This window comes from Schistocerca cancellata, chromosome 8 (genome assembly GCF_023864275.1).
Source record: "Schistocerca cancellata isolate TAMUIC-IGC-003103 chromosome 8, iqSchCanc2.1, whole genome shotgun sequence".
Classification (NCBI taxonomy): Eukaryota; Metazoa; Arthropoda; class Insecta; order Orthoptera; family Acrididae; genus Schistocerca; species Schistocerca cancellata.
Genome location: NC_064633.1, coordinates 260,631,845 through 260,647,972, shown reverse-complemented (window position 1 = coordinate 260,647,972; position 16,128 = coordinate 260,631,845). Strand labels below are relative to the sequence as shown.

Sequence of the window (16,128 nt, the reverse complement as noted above, 5' to 3'; positions counted from 1 at the left end):
TCAAACTCGTTCCCCGTCCCAGCAAGAAAGCAGTATACAGTTTGCTGCTATACAGATTCCACAGGTTTGCTCCAAAACATAGAATCCTCGAACATGACATACAGTTCATAAATTTTGCAATAAATAATGCATACGTCTTTTGACTGGTTAATACAACGTAGCAACAGATAACAAATAAATTGAATGAACAATAATAAAATATGTGTAGTAGTTAAATGTGTGAAAATGTCATATCTTGGTGTAATGTCTAATAAATTGGTTTGGCTAATCCGAAACACAGATGTTCAGTCCCGTTTAACACCACCAATGGCCTAAAAAGATGGTCTGAGGCAGTATAAAATTCACAAGCACAAACCTGGACAAATATGGCTTCCATAACATCACCTTTACCCAGTGCTGCAAATTAAATGTAAAATAAGTTTGAGCACTCGACTTAAGGAATACATATCTTGCTAGATGCTAGAGAAATGCAACAGATCAGCAGCAGCAGAACGAAGACAACCTACCAATGTCTGCACAGAGTCGAAAAACTTAAAAGAATTATACAATGGACAGAGATAACATTGTTCATGAAATAACAGGCTGTGAAAGCTTAAATGCATCTCTCCTACTTTAACACAATGGATACTTCCAGATAACCAAGTGACTGGGTTGTTTTTATCGCACATATCGAGGCCGATAAATACTATAATCGACATCCTGCCGCAAACTACATTAAAACCATGTCGTGTTATGTTTGTGAAGATGCAATTCTACAAATAAAATTCTTGTTATACAGGGAAATTCTTCAAATTCAGCGGCTAGTTGCTCGGTGGCGTATTTTAGTGTTGCAAAGCAAGTGAAACACCCGACAGTTGCGAGTGTGTTACTCGATTCTAGTGCCTTTAGTAAATGGCATCAAAATGCCTTTATGCACACCACACAAAATACGTTGTGAATTTTCATAAGCAACGAGATGCAGTGCTGAAACCTGTATCATAAAAACAACAGTTTATACCACTGGTCACCACTTTCTCGCGCTTCACAGGACGTCTCTCTCTCTCTCTCTCTCTCTCTCTCTCTCTCTCTCTCTCTCACACACACACACACACACACACACACACACACACACTCCCCCCCCCCTCTCTCCCCTAATACGAGAGTTATCCAGAAAATAAGTTCCGATCGGTCGCGAAATGGACACCACAGTGAAAACCCGATGAAGCTTTGCACAGATTTGTTGGGTAGTGTCTCTAGTAGTCGATCGCATCAAGACGCTCTTTTCAGTTGTGAGCGCACTGTGAGCGAGTAAAGGTGCCTACAACAACGATGTCTCCCGCCAAGTAGGAGGGCCCGCTGAGAGGCTTCGCGTTAATGAATGCAGCCCACGTAACACAACTGCCACGCACTTCCTTCTTCATGGTAACTCATAGCCCCACTCTGCAGGGGCAGTGAAGACACTCCTGCAGCTTTTTCGATGGGAAGTGGTCGATCACCCACAACACAGCCCTAATTGGCGCGTCCTGAGTATCATCTCTGTTCACATGAAACGCTGGATACGAAGACAACATTTGGGCGCTGGCTACGCGCTATAGACCAGCGTAGAGAATTATCGGAAAGCAGAGGCGGCTGGCTTCTATGACGATGGTGTCGGTAATTTGGTATAACGCACCGACAAATGTCTAAGTCGGAGCGGCAACTATGTAGAGCAGTATCTGGGAAATGTTGGTAACTCTTGCAGATAAAATATTTCTGATTTTCACTGTGGTTCCCTTTTAGCGACCGATCGGAACTTACTTTCTGGACAACCCTCGTAGCTGTAGTGTCATTAATGAAGTAATCGCTGTTATTACATAACATTATCGGTAGGCATACAATCTAGTGGGCAAATCATGCTCAAAATTGTTGCAATGTACTGCACTGATTTGCATGGTGTAACCTTAAAACTCGGAAATTAAGTGACACATAATAGCGCAACGCAGTATGTAAGCCTTTGAAGACTAAATGTGCAATCTTTATTCAAAACTACATAATCATTTTCGTATTACACAGCAGATTCGTCCGCTGCTCGTGGTCTCGCGGTAGCGTTCTCGCTTCCCGAGCACGGGGTCCCGGGTTCGATTCCCGGCGGGGTCAGGAATTTTCACCTGCCTCGAGATGACTGGGTGTTTGTGGTGTCCTCATCATTTCATCATCATCCAGGAAAGTGGCGAAATTGGACTGAGCAAAGATTGGGTAATTGTACGGGCGCTGATAACCACGCAGTTGAGCGCCCCACAAACCAAACATCATCATCATCATCACAGCAGATTCAATGCCATAAACCGGTGAAGTCAGAAAACGCTCTGTAACTAAAAGACTCTGACGGAAAAAATCCCATCACAAAAAAATAATTAATGTAGGGTAATGAAATTTCGGGAATACGTTTATCTGGGTAACATACACTCCTGGAAATGGAAAAAAGAACACATTGACACCGGTGTGTCAGACCCACCATACTTGCTCCGGACACTGCGAGAGGGCTGTACAAGCAATGATCACACGCACGGCACAGCGGACACACCAGGAACCGCGGTGTTGGCCGTCGAATGGCGCTAGCTGCGCAGCATTTGTGCACCGCCGCCGTCAGTGTCAGCCAGTTTGCCGTGGCATACGGAGCTCCATCGCAGTCTTTAACACTGGTAGCATGCCGCGACAGCGTGGACGTGAACCGTATGTGCAGTTGACGGACTTTGAGCGAGGGCGTATAGTGGGCATGCGGGAGGCCGGGTGGACGTACCGCCGAATTGCTCAACACGTGGGGCGTGAGGTCTCCACAGTACATCGATGTTGTCGCCAGTGGTCGGCGGAAGGTGCACGTGCCCGTCGACCTGGGACCGGACCGCAGCGACGCACGGATGCACGCCAAGACCGTAGGATCCTACGCAGTGCCGTAGGGGACCGCACCGCCACTTCCCAGCAAATTAGGGACACTGTTGCTCCTGGGGTATCGGCGAGGACCATTCGCAACCGTCTCCATGAAGCTGGGCTACGGTCCCGCACACCGTTAGGCCGTCTTCCGCTCACGCCCCAACATCGTGCAGCCCGCCTCCAGTGGTGTCGCGACAGGCGTGAATGGAGGGACGAATGGAGACGTGTCGTCTTCAGCGATGAGAGTCGCTTCTGCCTTGGTGCCAATGATGGTCGTATGCGTGTTTGGCGCCGTGCAGGTGAGCGCCACAATCAGGACTGCATACGACCGAGGCACACAGGGCCAACACCCGGCATCATGGTGTGGGGAGCGATCTCCTACACTGGCCGTACACCACTGGTGATCGTCGAGGGGACACTGAATAGTGCACGGTACATCCAAACCGTCATCGAACCCATCGTTCTACCATTCCTAGACCGGCAAGGGAACTTGCTGTTCCAACAGGACAATGCACCTCCGCATGTATCCCGTGCCACCCAACGTGCTCTAGAAGGCGAAAGTCAACTACCCTGGCCAGCAAGATCTCCGGATCTGTCCCCCATTGAGCATGTTTGGGACTGGATGAAGCGTCGTCTCACGCGATCTGCACGTCCAGCACGAACGCTGGTCCAACTGAGGCGCCAGGTGGAAATGGCATGGCAAGCCGTTCCACAGGACTACATCCAGCATCTCTACGATCGTCTCCATGGGAGAATAGCAGCCTGCATTGGTGCGAAAGGTGGATATACACTGTACTAGTGCCGACATTGTGCATGCTCCGTTGCCTGTGTCTATGTGCCTGTGGTTCTGTCAGTGTGATCATGTGATGTATCTGACCCCAGGAATGTGTCAATAAAGTTTCCCCTTCCTGGGACAATGAATTCTCGGTGTTCTTATTTCAATTTCCAGGAGTGTATTTAAGTGCTTAACATTGCAAGATCACAGGTTCACGTAAGCAAGAGGTCAGCCAGTGGAAATGTGAAATCCTGGCACATTAATAACAGGCGTGGTCGGCAGAATATTGAGTACTAGCATGCTAACTTGCATGCATTGTGTTGTACAGGTACCAGATGTTATTTTGTGGGATGGAGAGCCTGTTGACTTGGTCGGCGAAGGAAGGTTAATGCTGGTTGTGGATGACGCTGGAGTTGTCGTCCTATGACGTCCCATATGTGCTTGAAACAGATTGGGTGATCGAGTAGCCAAGGCAACATGTTGACAGTTTATAGAGCAGGTCGGATTACAACAGCGGTATGTGGGCGAGAATTATTCTGTTAGAAAACATCTCCTGGGATACTGTTCATGAATGGCAGCACAACAGGCCGAATCAAAAGATTGACGTACAAGTTTGCAGTCAGGTTGCGTGGGATGACTACCAGAGTGGTCCAGCTGTTGTACGAAATTGCGCCCCAGACCAAAACTCCGGGTTGTGGGTTAAGCGTGTGTAGCACGCATAAGTTTGGTTTAAGGCCCTCAACTTCCCTCCTTCTAGCAAAACACGGCCACCATTGGCACCGAGCAGAACCAGCTTTCATCAGAAAACACAACAGACCAAACCATGCCCTCCAGTGAGCTCTCGCTTGACACATATGAAGTCGCAAATGACAGTAATCTCGGGCCAGTGGAATACACGCACCAGTGCGTATGGCTCGGAGCTGCCATTCGTTGGGTCACTCTAGTGCCATCTGCTGCTGAAATTGCTACTTCAGATGCAGTACGACGTGCCAGTACCATATGCCGAACGTGATGGTCTTCCCTCTCGGTAATTACACGTGGTAGTCCAGAGCTCGGTCGTGTAGGGACCGAACAGTCTCATGACCACCGTTACCAGCAGTCATGTACAGTGGCTATATTCCTGCCAAGTCTTTCTGCAGCAACGCAGAAGGAATATCCAGATTATCGTAGCTCTATTACACGACCTCGTTCAAACACTGTGAGGTGCTGACAATGGCATGTTTGTCACCTCAAAGGCAATCTTAACTAACGTCAACTCACAACGTCCAATCTCAAAGGTAACTAACGCTCTTGACCTTTACCGCTCGGATTTAAGGCAAATCTGATTTGCATCCTCTTAAAGGCTTTACTAGCGCGACTGGTGTGAAATCTGAATAGACATCACCTTTCAGATGTAGAAACACGCCTATAAACTTTCGTTTACGCCGCACAACTCCTTGATGTTGCGCCTTTTTTCGTCAGTGTGTATACGTGTATGTCAGAAGCGGTCGCCACGTGTTTCGGAGATTTACCTCAGTCTTCAGAACTCAAATTTCTCGGAATAGTTCTCTGCTCAAACACAATGGAATAAAAATGTTGAAAAGTAAAGACAATTTACAATTACAATGTAGACAGACATTGTATTTATAAAATAAATACGTTGAATTTGAAGAACTATAGCATAAAGACTTGAGATATAATGACATGCCAGCACTCAGGCTGAACTAATGTGACAAATGAAGATCAGCAGCTCACCTATGTGGCACGGGACACATATTTGAAAATAGTGGCAACTAACAGAATATTGCGTACTCTACCTGAAACCTCAAATTGATAGTTTATAAAACGACTGAATTCTTCTGGCACCACAAGATAAAACTTGAGTATATTTTAGATTTTTCCTAAAACTCTCTGATAAATAGTGGATCCTTTACAACAAAATGGCACTGGGAGAAAATTCACATTATAGTTCCCGCCTTTTGTGCGGAAGTACGTAATTACAATACACAAAAACCGTTAAAGTCTGTATTTCTACTTGTATTCCTACATCCACTGAATTATCGTACGTTTATGATAGTGCAAGACACGTTCTCACTTCATTGTGCTATCCCCATCTTGTCTTTAGAAGATACAACGTGCAAAAAGAGTTACTGATACTAATCACTGTACGTTGAAATAAGCTGCACTCCTCCACGGTGTGACATAAGGCGTAAACGTGACAAAACTGCAGCTATTTCATCCACAGTTCTTCCGGAGGCGCCTACAGCTGTTATAGATTTGATACTAAAATATGTTTGTAAACGATAATTTCAGACTAACATCTTTGTTTTCAGAGGACTTACAATGAAGACCTTTAGTCGAAGATTGTCTCCTGAAAGTGGTGTTAAGACTAAGTTGACGGTAAGTGTAACAAGTGTGTATGAGCCATGGCAGTCCACACGTACTGTGCGTACAGCCAGACGAACTGGCGGAAGATAAGGACTTTTTTTTAGACTTTCCGTGACTACATATCGACCTAGGTAACGAAGATCTAATGGAAGATTTTTTTCCACTTGAAACTTGTACATATAGCATTCCTATATTTAATGTTGTAGACACCAGGGAATACATCGGGATGCACTGAGTCGGGGTTGATTTGGGGGGGAGGAGACCAAACTGCGAGGTCATCGGTCTCATCGGATTAAGGAAGGATGGGGAGGAAGTCGGCCGTGGCCGGCATTTTCCTGAAGAGATTTAGGGAAATCACCGAAAACCTAAATCAGGTTGGCCGGAATTGAACCGTCGTTCTCCCGAATGCGACGCACTAAGTAAGGAGACTTATGGAAAATGGTTCATTACAGTCGGGGATACAGTGTTGCTGAAACCATGATACTTGTGTTAATACGTGAACAGTTTTTATTTGTATTTATACCACAATAATCGTTTCTCATGCAGATTATGCTTTTTTCGAGGCGCCTTTCAATATAAGATAATGAAGTTGGTCAACTATGTACCTTGACCATACCAGTTACACCTACGGGTTGACTCAGTTTCATATGTGATACTTAACTCAAAGATACGATCTTGACTTTATCTTGTCAGTCATCAACGTTAAATCTGCACAAGCAACCACAAACAATGTTATCTGCGAATCAGGTTGGGTGTGTTGCGGTGAAGCTATATGATAACGTGAATGAACTCTTCATCTTATCATTTACACTCGAGAGATTCTGTTTGTTATGTATATTGCACTGTATCTCAAAGTTCTTTTAAAAGAGCTACTTTGGAATGTACCATTGTGTCTCTGGAGACTTCAGTATCACCTTGAAAGTCAGTCTGTATCTAATTCGGAAAAATTGGCCACTACAATAGTAACTGACTATGTCATGAGGCTCATGACGCTTCGTAAATTAATACAGAATAATATTTTGTGGGCGATGGTCATGAGAATCTATACGTATAGTTTATGGGAGAATTATTGGTTTAATGCTAAGTGCACCATGAACAAGCCCGTGAGTGGCACAGTTTGTATCAGAAGCCAATGAACTGCGACAGCAGACATCAGTACTCTTGTCGCGACGCTGCGTTTTTCCTGTAGTTTTTCTGGAGCTGACTATGTACCACCATCACATCTTCGATACTTGCTGTTGAGTGACAACATTTCACCACTTTCATTTGCGTCTCGACTACATCGCACGGTATGTAAAAATAACACTAACACTCGGTAGGCATCGTTAAGGCAGTCTACGCTCAGTCGATCAGTAAATTAGATCAAATACAGCACAAAAAACTCTGTCCATGACAACGTAACAAGCCCTACATTAAGCTTACACTTAGCAAGAAAAAATAAACATAAGACTAAAAGCAAGATTTTCGCCAATGGAACAAAATTGTACCACAAATTGACCAAGAAGGTTATTAAAGAAATGTGACCCGAAATAATAAAACACCTGTCTTTTTACAACATTTCCGCTCTGCAAATGGTTTCTTTTATTTTCTGAGAAACCAAAGTCCAAAGCTTTGTAATGCATAATGCCAATATTTTATCCTTTTTCTGAGCTCAACATATCATTCATTATGGAGAGATGGTGACCCAATTTTGCAGCTAAGCAATTGGAGAGTTGCGATACTTAAAATGGATACCAAAAATCGTCGCCATAGTCGCTATATCAGTTGAGAGAGACTATATTTTGCATTATGAAATAATGTGTGTGTTGTTTGTTCAGAGATAGAGATTAAGAAATGAACGAATCGTGTAGCACTAGCTTATTACATAAATAAATAACTTCTTGGCAGATCAATATTGTACAGTACGGTTGAATCGAAAGACATTCCACTGGCCTTGTGTGCTTGAGGATACAAGCTCTGATCTGCATCTATTAGCCGTGATTTAGGTTTTCCGTAATTTCCATAAATTACTTCGGAGAAGTGAAGGATACTTTTTGCTGTAAGGACACGACCGACTGCGACCGATTACCTATCCTATCGTTATCAAACTAGATCTCTAAGTATGTAAATCCTGTAAGTATATAAATTCCTGTATATACTCATTACATCGTTTTTTCTTTAACTGTAATACCATAACATGACCGACAATATTATAAGAATGATACATTACTACTACTACTGCTACTACTGCTACGTAATCATAATACCTGTTGGTTGTTTCCATGTTGAACCGTCCCGTACTTATCTACAGTGCTGAAAACAGTTGCGACGATCACCTTCGCTAATGCTGGTGCGAGATGCATTGATTCAATGGTGTGTTGTCACTATTTTTTCCTCCCGTGACACTCCAACTTTGGTAGATCAAATTTACCTGACTGAATTTATCGACAACACGTTTGAACTTCGTCAGACCGGTAACTGTTGGTTCCTGCTTGTGGCTTCTACTACAGAAGGGGCTTCTGTTAACTGTGGAGCCTGATTGGATGTGGTGACGTTGTACAGTAATGAATGTTGCTGAATACTGCCATTTTACGTGGCGTTGTTTTACGAACGGAATGAACGGCTGCATTATCGTCAGTTATCTGACTCCTTGTTGGTCAGCAATGTGACGGAGCAACTGAATGACCTTGGCGGTGTCGCCAGTGGTGTTCTGTTGTCTTGTTTTTCACAATAAACTGCAACAGATTCTGCATCGCGTAGCACTCAATGGCGATATTTGCATATTTCTACTATGTGGAACTGCCTCTTGTTAGTGCAGAAATTTCCTTCAGGACAGAGTAATAATGTCCCGGGGAAACATACAGCAGCGACAGGAACAATAAAATGGTATCGACTTTTGCTTGTGCGGCATTATGAATCAACTCAAACGCGGTTTGCCACAGAGTTAACTAAAGCTTCAGTGGACTACTTTTCTGTTCCTTTCTTTTCGCTTTCGATCGATCCTAAGAAATTATAAAAATTTTAATATACTTGTACTTCTGCTGCGGTGAAGCGTTTTGTGGGTAGTAATCCACCCACTAATGTTCTGCTTATGAACTTGAGAGGTTTATATAAATCTCGAGAACTACAATCTGCATGATAACTTCGTATTTCCTTTTGTCACGTCGGGTAACAAATGTTAGAACTGATGTCTTCCAATATGTTCTCACACCCTACGGGTGAACATCAGCGATGATTTGTAAGCTATATACTGGAAGGTCTTGCTGTAAATCAGTGAGCCTCAGCAACCGTTGTCAAGGCACTGCACGGTAAGTCCTGCATGTCACGCCATCTACGAGCAAAACTGATTTGAAGATATCAGAAAATCTTGGTCTGTTTCACAAGAGCAACAAAAAGTTATAAGTCAAGACGTTTGAATCCTGGCTATTTAGTAACAGAATGCATTTTCATCATCCGCCACAAGGAGAAATGTCTGATTAATATAAAACATAGAACAATGGTGCCAAGACAGCCCTTGAGGCCGGAAGTGCCACGAAAAAAAAAAGAGGAAAACGCCGAAAGAGAGTGCAACGTGACAGGTAGATTCATTCGGTCGATATTAAAGATGAGGGATAGAGAGAGAGAGAGAGAGAGAGAGAGAGAGAGAGAGAGAGAGCTCTTCCTGTAACAATCTATGCAAATCGGCAGTTACGAAGTGCCTGGCTTTCTTCCTTTTACCACAGTGCAGCAGTTATTTTATGAACTTGTTTGGACAAATTTAGTTTCCACTTTACTGCTGAATCACTGTCTTTTGCCGTTACCGACGGTTTTTACACTAACAGCTGAATCCAGCAACGGCCCACTGCCTAATGCTATATCACATACTTGCTACTTTTTCTCGGATCTGAAGATAATTTGAAGGACATTAGTAACAAGTTGTAGAGGACTAGGAACCGAGAACCAGCCTTCAATATCCTGCTCTGCTTCTTTCCTCCGAGCGATTAGGCCATGTGACTTCAAGAAAGTAACAGCCATTTACAAACATCTTAGGCAAGTGTGATAATCAAAGGTGCAACACTAAAGGTTTCAGCCGTATCGGTGACCATGCGATTTTCGGAGTGGAAGGGTCTCTTCGTGCCTATCATTTCAGCCATATGAAGAGCGACGGCTCTGAGGGAAATTACAAGTGTTGTACTTGAAACATTGAGCTATGAATATGAGAAATGGTATTACCGGCAGCTCTGAAGATTTTATTAAGAAAATAGTAGTCATTCTAAAAAATTACTTGAATGTAAGATTATTTTCTCTTTTACATTTGCAGTTCGCTCTTAGACATTTTTCGTGGTGAGCACCATTCTTACCTAGTAGTACGCTTCAAGTGAGACGGGTCGGTCTCGGAAGTACCCTAGATGTTAAATTCTGCTGTTTATAGCCACACGAATTCACACTCGCACAATCACTCAAATGGAAATAAACTGCTGTCACCTGTCTTTGAATCGCTAAAGCTCTGCTCCGAACCAAGTACGGAGAAGGTGGCAAGCCTGTGGCACTAAAGTTTTAAGAGGCAACGCGGCGTTATCGTGGAGAGAGTAAGCATCTACAACAGTGGTCGTTAACTGCGGCCAGTGGGCCGCTTGCGGCCCGGATAAAGTGTTTCTGCGTCCTGTGGTTCTCGGCCCTATTTTGTAGTAATATACTACTAGCCACTAACAGTAGACTCCATGAACGTCAACTAACGTTAATGCCTTCTTAAGAGAGTAGTTTTCCTGCTCAGGAACAAAGAAGAAGACTTATAGAGACAGCAATATTTTAACATATTCTTCATATTTTATGCGATCTTGGCTATTGAATGGTTGACAAACAAATCACCCTTCAGCTCTCTCAAAATGAGAAAAATTAATCAAATTGTAGCAGGAATATGAAATTAAATTAAGGTTGTTTGCAGTGCAAGGCAGTGAGCAGAAGATAAATGACATTTGTAACATTTAGTAAACATTTGTGATCGTGTCTCATATTGCATAATTCATTTCAATATGAGTACATTTACTGTTATGACACAATCATTCGCTCACACAGACAACACAACAATAGTTCGTTAGGCAATTGTAATGTCACATATTTGGTTTCGTTGAGGATGGCACCAATCAGAAACAGAGAACGATCGACTCTGAATGTCCCGAATGGTGCCGACTTTCAACGATCATTACTTGCGGGCTGGCGGGCAACTTATCAAGCTCCTACTATACTTAGTCTATTGGAGGCTCGTAACGTACTAATTTACGTAGGTTACCAACAAATAATAAGATTTGTACATATGGAGACCGAGGTATGTCCCCACAATGTTATACTTGGGTCCTGAGCAAGGAAGTTTGACTACCATTGATCTATAAAAAGTAACGCGCGGACATCCATCGTGACAGTGCGGTGGTCCTTCTTTCTGTCCAACAATTGAAATGCAAAGCTCTGGAGTGGCAACAGTAAGGCATTGGTCGATAACTTGGTAGTAACGTTCAATAAGTTCCAGCCAGCATAACGTACTTCCGAAAGGTATTGCAATCAGTGTGAATTAATAGAGACATTAGTAGAGAGTTATTTGTTGCTCACAGTGCACACGGAGGGACATACAGGATGAACCAGAACTATGCCGACAAACCTTCAGAGGTTGTACAGGAATACCTTCTGACTATTTGGGTACAAGGGACCCGCGTTCTCCGGCGGCGCATTACAAAGTAATGACATAATTAACATGTATTCGGTTGTTACGGCGATCATCCTAGAAAATACCTTCACAACAATACAGTATGCATCCCCAAACACAAAACACAGAGAAGTGCAAGAACCTCAGATACAAAAGTACTGCGATGTGGTGGCTGTAGGTGAGGGAACGTTTCATCATAGGTCTTCGTGCCACTCTCCCGTTGCATTCAGTGAACTCTTGCACGGGATTTATATCGAGCAACTCTGCATCAGTAAGTACATTCATACTGCTGTATATCGCTGTTAACGTGCAACTAACACTGGCGTGAAACCAAGCACGAGACAGGATCGAAATACACAAGTTCGTACGACGGAGCTGCTTTGGGCGTTGAAATAATTCAACAGAAGCTCTAGGAAATTTGTGCCTGACCGAGACTCGAAGACGTACGCTCCACTTCTCTAGAACGGTTGCCTCAACCGCCTCAGCCATCCAGGTGCTTCGCATCCGACCTATATTCCCAAGTGCTGCTCACTTCTGATGTTGAGATCCCGTTCATTTTCCCCGTTGCTTGCAGCCTCGCTGTATTCCTGCGAGGGGATAAACGATGGTATGCACCCACACTGAAATAGCCGTATGCACCCAATAGTCGAATACACATCGCGGCGTATCTAAACAGTTACATGGGTGGTGTCTGTTCTCTCAGATACGCCCGAAAGCCTTGCATTCCGATGACAATCTTGGGACAAAAGACATGTTCCTAGGCCGCGTTTCAAAGTTAGGAATCTTTGGAGCCACACTTAGCCACATTCTGGAACGTTATTTGACGGTCCATCTACGGTAAATGTTTGCCTACTACTTGTTCGGGAATGGGATTGGGTTGGGTTATTTGGGGCAGGAGACCAGACAGCTGGGTCATCGGTCTCATCGGACTAGGAAAGGACGGGGAAGGAAGTCGACCGTGCCCTTTCAAAGGAACCATCCCGGCATTTGCCTGGAGCGATTTAGGGAAATCACGGAAAACCTAAATGAGGATGGCCGGACGTGGGATTGAACCATCGTCCTCCCGAATGCGAGTCCAGTGTGCTAGCCACTGCGCCACCTTGCTCGGTGTTCGGGAATGGAAATGGCCACCTACTAGCACTAAATTTCAGATACACCTGATGGTGGGGCTAAGGTTCCGAAACCGTGGTAACTTGTAGCAAACTTCTGTCGAACGAGAGTTGGGTCAATAAAAATATTTTGCAACTGTGGCGGCTTTTTTTACAATGAACATGTTTCCAAAAAGCTATGGATGTCCCACAAATAAAAATTTATAAATTTTTACATAGTATGACGCGGAAAATAACCACTGTTGTCATGTTGAAAGTGCGAGCCTATCTGCGAAACGTATTAGGATAGTATGTGCCGGCGCCTGAGACTCGATCTGGCACATTCTGTGAATTAACTTAGCATAACTATTACACATTGCAGCTTTTTAGTGCTACTCAAGTCTTAATTCCGACACAGAACGCGTCAAGGATGGTGTCTGAACTTCAGCTCTTACCGTCTCTAGGTCGATGTCCGGATGACGTTCAAGGACCTCTGGATGAGGGCTGCGGTCTGAGGCCGCCCCCTCTTTATGCTCCAGGCTTGTCCTGAGTTTCTGCAGAAACTGCAACACAGGGCAACTAAGCTAAACAAGTAATTTTTCTGTGAGTAAGTTAGACGATATATGTGATAGTGACAGGAACCACATCAGTAAATGTGATACTAAATTAGTTCTTAGATTCATGTAAGCCCGTACACAACTGAAACAAATATTTTTCAATTCCTTTATACTACAGAAGCTACAAATTTAAAAACTGAAGTACTTTTGTCGCATAGGCGTAGCAACCAAGAAGAAACATCTTTAGATAACTTCAGAATATAGTTCTATCTGTTGGGCATTTCATATAGTAGGTTTCAGGTAAAAGATTTTGAATGTAAACTGTTCATACCTCTACAGACTATTGCTAGTTTTAATGAAGACTGGGTTTGCCTTCTTTTATAACACAGCTATAAGTGTTTTGCTACAAGGTGAAACCCGTTAATCACATTTTAGAATAACACAGACACATAGCACAAAAGTGTACGCACGCAGAAGTTCTTCCTCGTGCATAACATTAATAGTTGGTGTTCTGTCCTTTGATTTGCAGAACTGTGTATGCTTAACATAAAAAGCTTCAGACATTGACCAGCTGCAGAACACCAGTGAATAATTTTTAAAGACTTTTTTCACAATTTCTTATTTTGCTGTATATCTGTAGGGACTGATTATATTCACATCTGCTAAAACAACCAATTCTATTCACTGTGTATTAAATGGAAGGTCATTTAACTGCATGAGACGTAGTCATACACCAATTATTGACTGTTGTCGAACTCTGTTACTTCGCCGTAGGAGAAATATTGTCTTCACCTACAACTGTGTAAATACGTAATACAGTTTCAGAAATTTTTCATTAAATACTATGTTAACCATTTGTCAGGTGCACCATTAGTTTCACAAAATCCCAAAATTTTACATAACAATGAGATATATCCCGTAAAAAGCTTCAATAAACTTATAAAAAAATATTGTCCCCTGTACTTGTGACATTTGTCCTTACCAAACTTTTTATGAAGGAGTATCCTAACACATTATTTTGATCTCCCTGGAAACGTTCACTTGGTTGGTGATGTGATTCTTATTGTGAAAATAGCTGTGTTAGAAGTATCACTACGTAAGAACTTCCACGTTCCCAATTGATTTATTATTCTCGTCATCTCAGGATGAGAACGAAGCGAGAGCTACCGAATAACTTTTTCAAAAATTTTCTTTCAGAGGTCTAGCTGTAAATTGCCAATGACTGATTTAATATACATACTTCTAGATGTTTCACCACTTTTTTATCAATACCTTTGAGTAAGTTCCCCAATTCCATGTGCAGCACGTTTTCGTTCAGCATTTTACACACTGTTTAGGTGGCTTCTCATATTGTTCGTAATTATTTTCTTGGGTAATTGATCACTCACACTTATCCTGTAATACATTAAATTCGACAATGACAATTTATTCTTTATAAATTTTATCCCATTTATTCTCTGAAGAGATAAACTAATCCTCCTAGACGTCTGTCAGTGCTACATGACAACACGTTGGTTTTACTATGCAACATTCTTTTTGACGTTTACGTAATTTTCGCTACTCTGAAACACTTTATTAAGGTGATTTCAGGCAGCTGATTAGTTTCTTTCCATCGCGTATAATTTTTTCACAAACGAAGTAAGCTCATTTTTCATTTCTACCTTGATTATAATGAGAAGTTTTACTGCAAGTGAAAGAAATTTTGTGTCGTAAGATAGAGCAGTTATCCATATTTGTCACCCACATTTAGGGTCATGAAGAACATTTTAGTTCATTATTATCATGCTATAGTGTTGTGAGGTTATATTTGTGCTGTTAAAAGTAGTTTTGCTGTTTCTTAGAAATGAGTTTCCACAAGTGTTCAGAGAACCGGAACGTATTCTGTTTCATTTGTGGCAACTACGCAATTGCTAAGAGAAGATAGGAAATTATCAGTTTCGTGAAAAACGTCTTCCAGCCACTTTGGTGTAAGGCTTGGAGATCAAGACAAAAGCTGGGCACCGCACAAGATATGCCATACATGTGTTGAGACACTGAGACTGTGGAAAAATGGGAAGAGAAAATGAATGCATCTTGAAATTCCTGTTGTTTGGAGGGAGCCGCAAAATCCTTGTAATTTTTGTATGGTTAACGTTGAAGGTCATAACACAAGATTCATGAAGGATATAAAATATCCTAATATTTCTTCGGCCATACTACCGGTTATGTAAGGTGAATCTCTCCCTATTCCAATTACGTCCATCATTCATGAATATCTGCGACAGGAAAGCTGCAATGAAAACACGCTATTTTGTTTGGCAAAGCAGCTAAGTTTTTGAGAAAGACGACCATCATATAGGTAGGATCATTAGCCACTCATAACCATCAGCTCGAAAGCATGTATTGTTTATGTGCTGATATCTACAAAAGTGCTTGTTTCAAATTTTTTAAACTATATTTATATTTGTTGCCTTTCAGAAAACTTAGCTGCTATGCGAAACAAAAAAGGGTGTTTTCCTTACAGCTCTCCTGTTGCGACTATTATATATATCGCCTGCCTGCATCAATCTAAAGTCTAAAGGTGGTTTTCTGATATCTGTAGCCACAGGGAACTTGACTGGTGTACTGATGGCAAGGAGCTCACGTAATCTGTTCCTGCTTGTGCTATTCGAATGTGGACCGTAACCCAACAGTCGCTGTCCTCGTAGTTTTTGTGCCGTTCTACAACAGTTGTATACTCACACGGTTTATTATTGAGAGTAACTCAAGAGCTGATTTTCGTATTGTAGGATATCTACCCATACCAGAACTGAATAA

The 16,128-nt window shown here is 42.6% G+C and overlaps 1 protein-coding gene across 1 annotated transcript in view; it reads right to left on the bottom strand.

Annotated features, from left to right (window-relative positions):
- LOC126094882 (lipase 3-like) overlaps positions 1-16,128 on the bottom strand; it is a 73,433-nt gene that overhangs the window by 53,119 nt on the left and 4,186 nt on the right. Inside the window, exon 3 of the mRNA XM_049909519.1 lies at positions 13,231-13,338. Coding sequence (XP_049765476.1) covers positions 13,231-13,338 — 108 coding nt within the window. The remainder of the gene's footprint in view (positions 1-13,230; positions 13,339-16,128) is intronic.